Source organism: Podarcis tiliguerta (assembly GCF_965153285.1).
Source record: "Podarcis tiliguerta genome assembly, chromosome: 1".
Lineage (NCBI taxonomy): Eukaryota > Metazoa > Chordata > Lepidosauria > Squamata > Lacertidae > Podarcis > Podarcis tiliguerta.
The window spans coordinates 92,948,800-92,959,537 of record NC_139534.1 but is presented as its reverse complement, the minus strand read 5'-3'; the positions used below and the strand labels follow the sequence as shown (position 1 = coordinate 92,959,537).

General features: G+C 47.5%; 1 protein-coding gene across 1 annotated transcript; it reads left to right on the top strand.

Moving 5' to 3' along the window:
- Positions 1–442: 442 nt before the first annotated feature.
- Positions 443–3,687, top strand: CHAC1 (ChaC glutathione specific gamma-glutamylcyclotransferase 1). The gene is made up of 3 exons (XM_083442493.1): positions 443–883; positions 1,396–1,431; positions 2,559–3,687. The coding sequence occupies exons 1-3, from the start codon at positions 617–619 to the stop codon at positions 2,958–2,960; spliced, it is 705 nt and encodes a 234-aa protein (XP_083298619.1). The 5' UTR covers positions 443–616; the 3' UTR covers positions 2,961–3,687.
- The last annotated feature ends 7,051 nt before the right edge of the window (positions 3,688–10,738 follow it).

Genomic DNA, 10,738 nt, shown 5'->3' with positions numbered 1-10,738 from the left:
CTGGGGGCAAACTACTGTCTCTAAATGCCCTCGGCAGCCGATGAAACAGACTTGCACCCCGTTAAGGCCACCCGCTAAAGCAGGTTTCTCCCCACTGACCCCGATCCTCCGCCCCGCGCCTGGCTGCGCCCGCAGCCCGGCCGAAAGGACCGCCTGATGCAATCACCTGCCTCCTTTGCTCGAAAGCTTCCAGCCGAGTTGCATCATCCCGGCTTGATGCAGCGGGCGGCGGGGGGAACCCATTCGGCGCGCGCGCTCCGCCCGTGACCGACAGCTCCCTCTGAGCAATCCAGATTCCAGAGAGGCGGGACAACGCGCGGCTACCGTGACGCCGGAGGCGCTGATTGGAGAGCGGACGGCGCGAGCCGCCAGAATTCCATGACAGCTGGGTGGGGCTTGCCCGGCGAGCTGGTATTTAAAGAGGCTGGAGCTGCAGGAGGTGCACAGTTAATCGTGGAAGCGTCCGCTTTGCTCTTGCCTCCTCGCCGCCAGCCAGCCAGCCATCGTGCCAAGCATTTGCCACCTTCTCTCCCGGGCAGCCTCCTTCCCCGGAGCGCAGGTCCAGCGCTGCCGCTTCCAAGGCGCAGGCTGCTTCCCGGGTTCCTCGCGCGGGACCATGAAGCGGGATCCGCTGCCGCTGCACCCGCAGCATCCTCCTCCTCCTCCCAGCGGAGGGGAGCGCCCCCTTGGGCGGCCGCAGCAGGAGGGAGACCTGGCCGCCGCGGAAGGCGGGCCGCCCAAATCCCCGTTGTGGGTCTTCGGCTACGGCTCGCTGGTGTGGAGACCCGATTTCGAGTTCACGTCGCGCAAAGTGGGCTTCATCCGCGGCTACACCCGCCGCTTCTGGCAAGGAGACACCTTCCACCGAGGCAGCGAGAAGATGGTGAGAGGGGGCGCCCCTTTGGTGAGGGGGGGGGGAGAGAGATCGGGGCGGGGGTGATGGATGGGTCTGTCCTGGGTCTCTCTCGGGATGGGGGTGATGGGTGGGCGCCTCTATCCTGGGTCTCCCTCGAGGCGGGGGTGGGAGTGATGGATGGGCGCCTCTCTGTCCTGGGTCTCTCTCGGGAAGAATGCCTGTGGGTGGCAACCCGGGTGGTGGTCCAGGTTTGGAACGGATCGGTAGCTTATAAGCAGCATTTGCTGCTGAGGGAGCTGGTTTGAAGAGGGGCTGCAGATCCGCACGACCCCTTTTGCCCTTGGCTTGGCATTGCCCGTGTGCTGGCTGGAGAGCAGCTTGTGCCTCCTGTGTGGTTGGCCTGCAGTGCTGGCGCTGTGCGGGTCTCCTTGTGGAGCATCCTTGGGTGTGGCGGTGCTTCGCTTGCGCTTTCCGGGTGGATATCTGATACTGTGTGTTAACTCTGACTTTCCTCTCCCTCCCTTTCCTCTCCTGTTTAGCCTGGTAGAGTGGTCACCCTCCAAGAGGATTATGAGGTAAGTTATTTATGCCTACATCTTTATCCAGTTCATTCAACACACCTGTAAAGCAAGGCTTAAGCTGGGTTCTTCTGGGCATAATCCAGAACAGTTCTAAGAGTTCACCACCTCCCCTTTAGTTCCTGCACAGAGGGAGAAGGGGAGGTTCGTCATAGTGCTGCAGCTAGACAGGTAGCATTTGTTGTTTCTATGGCTTTAGGAGGATGCCCAAAATGCCTCAAGAAACATTAGGCGGTTGGGATAGTGGGATGCTGTGTATATAGTGAGGGACCATGAACATGGGCTTATCTTCAGGTGATGAGAGAAAGCTGAGATAATATTTGAGACATCCTACAAGATAAATAGTGGCTGAAAAATATTTGGTATGTGGTTGAGTCAATGGTGCCATGTCCTTCCTGGAGCCTCTGTCAGAGCCGATTGGATTAATCACTCAGTGGGTAGGCTGGAGTGGAAGGAATAGCCAGTGTTTTTATAATTTAGTAGTCTCTGGCTTCTCCAGCCTGCCTCAAAATCCTTGGACTTGGCAGCAAGCTGTATGTTATGTATAGCTGGATGAGGAAATGCAAAATTGCTTCAGTTGGTAAGGAGTGTGGAGACTGCTCTGTGAGCAAGTCTTAGTATTTCTTTGTGTTACCAAAACATGTAGTAAAATGAGCAGAAAATTGTCAAAAATGTCTTTGTGTGGAAATTTAAGTCTCTATCGTTTATTATACAGTCAAAGACCCACTGAAAGTTTAAGCCTGAGACATAATAGAGGAGCAAAACACAGCTGATCAGATGCATTTTGGACCAATCTGTAGCCTTTCTAAGAACAATGAGCTTGCTTCTGCATGAGTTTTCAGAATAAAAATGTAAAAGCGATGGACAAGGTGATCAGAAAATCTATCTGTGCTCTCCTTTCATGTCACAAAAGGAGTTGTCACAGCAAGGATAATGGTGCTTTCTTTTGAAGAGGCATTTATCCATCCCTGACCAGTGTTTTTAGGAGCCTTGTGTGACCTAGTTAACAGGTTTACGTAAAAAAAACAGGAGTTTCATCAGCTCCCAGGATATAATAATGCATATGATTCTGTTTCTGCCTCTGTCACAGTAAGTAATCCTTGTCAATTTTTTATTCATTGCAGGGTTGCACATGGGGCGTTGCCTATGAACTCCGTGGTGATCAAATTGCTGCTTCGCTCAAATATTTAAATATGCGGGAAGCCGTGCTTGGAGGCTACGACACCAAGCTGGTGAAGTTCCACCCCCAGGATAAAGAGACTGAGCCTATCCTAGCCCTGGTTTACATTGCAACCCCGCAGAACCCCTCCTACCTTGGTCCAGCATCTGAAGAGGACATTGCAGCTCAAATAATAGTTTCCAGCGGTCGTTCCGGCCACAATATAGAGTACCTGCTGCGGTTGGCAGACTTCATGCGCTACTTTTGCCCTCAGGTAGAAGATGAGCACTTGTTCTCAATTGAGGAGGCTCTGATCTCCATCCTGCCCTACATATACCAACCTGAGGAGTCTTCAGTGGAAGAATGAACGTGACTCTGCCCTCCAGAGGGGCTGAAGTATACCTTTTTGACCAAGAACAGGAGCAAACACAACAGACACACTTTTTAATGCAACTAAAAGTCAGATGAATAAAGCCAATGGGTGAAGCAGTTTTAAGAGGGGAGGGATACTTCTTGTCACTGGACTGGCAGTGGAAACTGGAGAGCGCCTCCATTGTTGCAGGACGAGAAGCTGCCTGAAAAATGCTCTGGAAGGCTCCAATCCTATGCCTGCTAATCTGGGAGCAAGTCCTTTTGCATTTGCTGAGGCTTGCTTCTGAGTAGTTTTGCAAATGGGGTTGGAGGAAGCCAAACAGTGTTCTTTTTTCATCGTCAAAGGGAAGGGCCAGAAGCTACAATGTGCTTTTCTTAAAAGTGTTTCTGAAGCGCCCCCGCCCCAAATCACCCTAAACCAGGGACTTGGCAGCAGTGTTGAAATGCTGTGAGCTTTGCTCTACCTCACAAACTGGCAGAAGAGCCACAAGTGTGTGGCACAGAGTGTCTTCTAGGTCAAAGGAGTCGGCCTCTTTCTCCAGCTTGACCTTCACTAGTACGCCCAGGGTTGAGTGCAATATGAACTTGTGTCACCTTCTGTAGGCTCAGATGGGGCCAAATTTGCTTTCGACTTGTCTTAAGTGAACAGTTAATGCACTACTTTTTATATATTATAACTTGAAGATGTATTTATTGTAATGAATATATATATATTTCTTGAAGGGAAAGTGTCCAAGTTGTTTGCTCGTCTCCTAGTAAATGCCCTGCAGGGCAGGGAATGCCGCAAGTTTGTGTGATGGGATCATGCATTCTGGTTTCAGAACCATTCAAGGTACAAGAGTTTCCAATCTTAGTTGGCAGCCACAAGCCAGCTCCATTGAGGCATCATTCTGAAAATAGTTCAGCTATGTGCCACCTGGTGTACAATATTACTGTCTTCTTTCTGTAAATACTACATCTGTCTCCTTTCTGCTTATGTGACTGCAAGGTGTAAGCACCAAAAACTGTCATTTATATCCAATTTTCACTACATTGATTCATCAAACAGCTCTTCCCCCCTCTCCCCCAATATCTAAGCTTTGTAAAAGCACAAGACATTAATGTCTCTGGATTCATTAGGCATGAACATAAAAGGCCTGTGCTGAGTAGACTTGAGCACTGGTGGGGATCTGTGAGCCATTCAGATGCTGTTGGACTCCCAACTCTCATCAGCCCTAACGATCAGGGATGAGGGAAGCTGGAGTCTGGCAACAGGTGAGGACCACTGGCTCCCCAGCCCTGATGATTGGACAAGGTAAGGTAAGCTAGGCTGGCTGTAGTTCCCTGTTTCAGTGACATTCTGTGAGAGACACTGCTGCTCTTGCTCTTTTGTTAACACAGCTTTGGACGTTGTGTTCCAAGAGGAGAGGAGCCCAATACTTGACTTCTCGCTGCTGTTTGTATACATAAGGAGGAACTGTGTGTGCCTCTTGTGCCCAGACATAAACCAAAGTGACATTATAGTTAACATCAATTAGAGAAGGGAAACTTTATTGGTCTTACCATGGATTTATTGGTCTTTGCCATGGGATTTCTTGCAAAAGGTATATGGTGAGACCTGGGTAACTACCCATCTGCAAAGCTGTTGTTCCTTCACCAACAGCCAGTTGACCTGGGTCATCTGAAATGATTTGCTCGGTCAGCAGTTTTTTCTGCAGCACATCTATCATAAGCACTACATAATGCATGTTGTATGGGTTGATGTGGCCCACAGGTCTCCCACCACGAGGGTCTTGCATTAAGATGGGATCCTTGTCCCTTTCAAATTCCATTTCTAAAACTTGCAGTGGACAGGATGTGCTTGGTGCCTCTGCAACCTCTCCATGTCGACACAATGCAACACCAGAGGCAGAGTGTTTATCATCTTGCACACCCACCACTGGCAGCTGAATGTCTCTCCCATAAGGCAGAAGTGACTTGTCATTTGGAAACTTCTTTTCTGCGCTTGAGAGCAGCGGAGGCACCATAAAAGCACAATGCTACTGAGCAACCTTCCTCTCCTACCCAGTTCAGACAGTAGTGGTAACTGCTGAAGCCCCACACCTTAGCGATTTTCTTGAATGAAAGCAGGTGCTAGACAGAATCTCCTGCATTCTAGAAGCATTCAGTTCCTGCTTCTGGTGCCTTGGCAGGGATTAAACTTGCTTGGAACCAGAAGGCCTTTTTATCTGAGAGGCAGCAGCTCATACTGGCTAATGCCCAATTTTGTTTGGCCACAATTAATGTTCAGTAGATGAAGCTGGAAGCCTTCTGCCATGGGAGTATTTCTCTCTGCATATTTCAGTGGAGAAATTTGAATATCCTGGGAAACAAAAGTGCTGTGTTTGGTCCTGAACTGCAGTTTTGTCCCCCACTATCACACAGTAATAGTGCCACTGTATTCTGCTCTGGTCAGACCTCACCTGGAGTACTGTGTCCAGTTCTGGGCACCACAGTTCAAGAAGGACACTGACAAACTGGAACGTGTCCAGAGGAGGGCAACCAAAATGGTCAAAGGCCTGGAAACGATGCCTTATGAGGAACAGCTAAGGGAGCTGGGCATGTTTAGCCTGGAGAAAAGGAGGTTAAGGGGTGATATGACAGCCGTGTTCAAATATATAAAAGGATGTCACCTAGAGGAGGGAGAAAGGTTGTTTTCTGCTGCTCCAGAGAAGCGGACACGGAGCAATGGATCCAAACTACAAGAAAGAAGATTCCACCTAAACATTAGGAAGAACTTCCTGACAGTAAGAGCTGTTTGACAGTGGAATTTGCTGCCAAGGAGTGTGGTGGAGTCTCCTTCTTTGGAGGTCTTTAAGCAGAGGCTTGACAACCATATGTCAGGAGTGCTCTGATGGTGTTTCCTGCTTGGCAGGGCTCAATGGCCCTTGTGGTCTCTTCCAACTCTATGATTCCATGATTCTATGATTCTATGCAAGAATGCCTATGAAAATATTTTTTAGAGTTTGGACTGCGGCTGCAAAAGTGGCATAAGCACCTACTGCCCATCACATTGCTGGTGCTGAAAACCCACGCACCTCATACTGACATTGAATTGTGGGGCAGGGACACTAGATACACAAACATAATTTTAAGCCAGAGATGGGAAAGATGTGGCCCTCTAGATGGTGTGTCCTCATTTCCCATCAGCCCCAGCCTAAGGGGAACTGTAGCCTATCAACATCTATAGTTTCCCCACTCCTAGTCAAAACACTTCTAGATGTGGAGTGTGTCCCTGCTGTATAGCATGGAAACAGAGGAGCCATCACTATTAGGTTCACGACCCTCTGCAGGGGCCCATGGCCAAGCCTCAGAACATTCCACCTCTGCTGCTGGATGTTCTACTTTGTTGCTGTCACCCATCCACCTGCCCTCTCTAAACATGCTGTCACTGAGAAGAGGAGATGGTGGCACAGCATCTTCCATTTGGCTTCACCTTTCCCTCTGGGCAGCTGTCTGGATGGTTCCCAGAGGGAGAAGGCAAGTGAATGGGCAGCCGTGAAGAGGGAAGCCCCTCAAAAAAGGCTCCCATTGTGGGCATTTTGCTCAAGCACCTCCTAAAAAAACAACCCCAGAGCAGTTATGGAGCTCCATGGTAGTGACAGAGGTCACCCAAAACATGCTCACCATTGGCAAACAAGCACATTTTTGTTTTCTGGTGGTGACTTTGTTTTCTGAGCTGTTGCTGCCCAGCTCAGGTGCTCGGAGAAGGACATGCAGTCTCCTCTGTTGTCACAATGAGCCTCTGAGCATCTCTGGAGGTGCAGAATGGCTTGCTGCTTTCAGAGTGTTTCCAAAGTTCATGTTCAGAGTGGCAGCAAGGATGGCCCTTGCTCCCTACTCCAGAATCCAGATCAGGAGGACCTGGGTGTTTACACTGGCCCTGCAGCATTTGCACCAAAGTGATGTGATGCCACAGAGAAAAAGACCTTTGGAAGAGGGGCTTGGTGGGCATCGGAGGCTGTGCATTCCTAATCTTGAGTGCACAAATCTGCATCTCCGCTTAACAACGTGTTTTTTTTTTAAAGCAGCAGAACGGCTGTGGAATAACCACATTACACAGATACTCTGGGCAGAGTCTTGTGAACCAGATTAAGTTCTGGAGGGTTCTCTTATCAAGCTGTTGTTGGAATGGTAGAAAAATGCCTCCCAGGGCAAGAGCTGCATCTGAAGTGCAGAAACACAATTCTCTCCCTGCAAGGATGCCAATAAAGGCTCAAGGGAGGAAACAAGGGAGCTGCCTGCCTTTCCACTTCCAAGAAACAGTTATGAAAGAACCGGGGAGGCTGCCTTGTCCTGCATTCAATGCACGAAGAAATCTGTTCTCCCACGAGTGACAGAAGCAGGAGACACAGAAGCCGAAATGCAAGTGCTTATTTGATCTTTCTAGGTTTAACTCAAAAGTGGGTCCTCAAGGCAGCTTTGCCTGCGCATTGCATATACCGGTATACCAGCACTCACATTAACCGCTCTCTTACTTAAAAGTGCACATAAACAATTTTCTAAAAATCAGCCCGTAACAGAATAATTACCAAGATCATTCCAGGGTTGCAAATGCCTGCCAAAACAGATAATGAAATAAACTTCAGGACTGTATAATGGAATGGCTTCTCTCTCTCTCCTGACATACTAATTGCTTCTCATCAAGAGGTAATTAAATATGCCTCTTGGTAACATTTGGGCCTTAAGCAGCCAATATTACCTTGCTTACTTTTCACCATAGAACAGGATGAGAGCGAGGAAAAGCACAGGAATTACAAGGCAAAATATAGTCAGAAGGTGTGTAGATCTTTTGATGACGGGCAGTAAATAAATAAAATAAATAGGAGCACATTCTGGAATTAACTGTCTAAGTCTTCTCCAGGACTTGGAAAATACTGGCAAACTAATAAGCCAATGCAGCAATCTGTGAACAGATTTTTCCAGTTCTTTAGCTGTGTCAGAGCTAGAGACAAACAAACTTGTAGAGGAATTTGAGAAATAACAATGGAACGTGTCTGCCTTCCAAAGTAGGATCATTCATGTTGTTTCAAAAGCCCGGTACCTGCCCCTCTCTCTGCCAAGCAGGGGCAAGAGCACATGGGGAGGTCCGGAGGGTGGCAACACGAGAACGGGCCTTCTCTGCAGTGGCTCCCCGTCTGTGGAATGCTCTCCCCAGGGAAGTTTGCCTGATGCTTTCATTACACACCTTTAGGCACCAGGCAAAAATGTTCCTTTTTAACCAGGCCTTTGGTTGATCCTAAAATGTGGGGATTTGGGGGGGGGGTGTTGTCTTTATTTTGATTATATATTTCATGGTTTTATATTCTGATTTTGTTCTGTGAACTGCCCTGAGACCTCTGGATATAGGGCAGTATATAAACAAACAATCAAATAATAATAGGATCACAGGGGCACACACAGGGGCTGAGTCCCTTTGGAGAATAGAACACATGGCAAAGACTGTGGTGCTTTAAGAAATAGGGTTTATTCTCCTATTTATACCCTAAGTCTGCATGGAGGTTGTCCAGATCTTACAGCATGCACATTGTCTTGTTAACGACCCTCAATGGACCCTCAATGGCTCTCTAATATTCCCTTAATAGCCCTAGCTTGGCCAGGCTACCCAATAATTCCTTTGCACCTTATATTTCTCCCATCCCACCCCCCCCCCCAAATAATCACAATCCTAGAATTTATCAATATCTATGTTTATCCTGTGGGACATGGGTGGTGCTGTGGGTTAAACCACAGAGCCTAGGGCTTGCCGATCAGAAGGTCGGCGGTTCGAATCCCCGCGACGGGGTGAGCTCCTATGCTCGGTCCCTGCTCCTGCCAACCTAGCAGTTCAAAAACACATCAAAGTGCAAGTAGATAAATAGGCAGGAAGGTAAATGGTGTTTCCGTGCGCTGCTCTGGTTCACCAGAAGCGGCTTAGTCATGCTGGCCACATGACCTGGAAGCTGTACACTGGCTCCCTTGGCCAATAAAGCGAGATGAGCGCCGCAACCCCAGAGTCGGCCACATCTGGACCTAATGGTCAGGGATCCCTTTACCTTTACCTTTATGTTTATCCTAAGTCTACAACAAAATTACATGTTTCAGCATACCTCAACCCCCCTGGCCCCCATTTTCTATGGAGATTGTCCTACAGTGACTTCCGTTGCTCTCTCTGCCTTCTATAGCGATGTGAAGAACATATTTGTCTCTTAGCACAGGCAGGAGATGAACTGAAAGATTGTTTTGACTGGGTTTTTTAAAATTATTTTTAGCTGATTTTCAATATATTGCAAATGTCAGCATAGAGCACAAAATATGCATTTAAAAACAAATACTATTATAAAACATAACCATGAACTGTGGTTAAGACATTGTTACAGGTATTTAATATACAAATAGTTTCTCTTGTTATTTTGTAACAGCACATATATGCAGAGGTGGTTGGTTTCCAAAGTGGAACAACGGCCGTGCAAGTAGTGGAACTAATTTTTCAGTGCCCTGACATTAAAACAAACACAAAAACCCTTCCAGGAAGTAGAAAATTAGCACAGCAGGGTGTAGTCTGGGCTTCAGATTCTTTCCCTGATTTACGAGTTTCATACCAGGGTAAACTTTAAAAAAATGGTTTTGCCCACCTGTAGTCTGAAGTATGCAATCCATTCTCTTGCCTTGTACTGAGATATATGCATAAAGTCCAGGACAAGCTTGAGCCAATCTCTGTCATTTAATCTTTTCCTCTGCTGCAAGGGAGCAATTTAGGTGACTGTAGACTGCCCTTTGGATTCATGACCATTTTTAAGTGTGTAAAACTGGGGGTGGGGGAGAGATGGGGACACAAAACTAGACGCGTTTCAGTGTTTCAACACACTACAAGTTTCCTTGGCTTTCATTCTGGCACAAATAAAGTATTGGAAATATCTGCTCAGTCACCACTATGAGATCATATTTATGCCTTTGTTTTTGAATTTGTGTTTTTGTGTTTGTATGTTTTGCTATTAAAGACTCCCTTTGCAAAAGGGAGGGTATATCAATAAATTACTGCAGTCTCTTATACTACTGATGAGGTGGTAACTAAGGGACCCTCCAGAGGTCCTTTTTGTTGTGCATTCACTGTTATTTATGCTCATGATTACTGCTCAATTCTGTGTATGTGTGTGCAAAGGTTTCAGGGAGACATACTGCCCCACAGCTTACTGCTGAAATCCTGTAACTTTTCATACCACAATGCTCCAGCAAGAGTGTTCCTCCAGACAGCAACAATAAGGTACTGTTTAGGAAGCATCACCAAAGCAATAAAGTGATGTGCAGACAGTCCAGTATAAATCCACTGCTACTGCATTATTATTATTGTCTCAATAACATGTTGCAGACCCTGACCATTAAGTCCAGTCATGGATGACTCTGGGGTTGCGGCACTCATCCCGCTTTACTGGCTGAGGGAGCTGGCGTTTGTCCGCAGACAATTTTCCGGGTCACGTGGCCAGCATGACACAGACCCAATTACAAGTTGGTAAGATTGTTGAGTTGCAACTCTAAGAAGACACCTGTAGCTTTATGCCCACTGAAATGCAGAACGAGAGGTTGCAGCCATATGCATTCTCCCCAGACAACTGTCAGTCAGCCTCAAATGTCCTGCCCATGAGAAGGGTTCACCCGCTTTTTTAGTTGTTCACCTGAGGAGAGGGTAAAATGTATGGCCAACGCTAACCATTGATATGGAGGGAGGAGGATGGTGTAAATGCTTGAGATCCAAGTGTCAAGAGGAGAGAAGAAGTT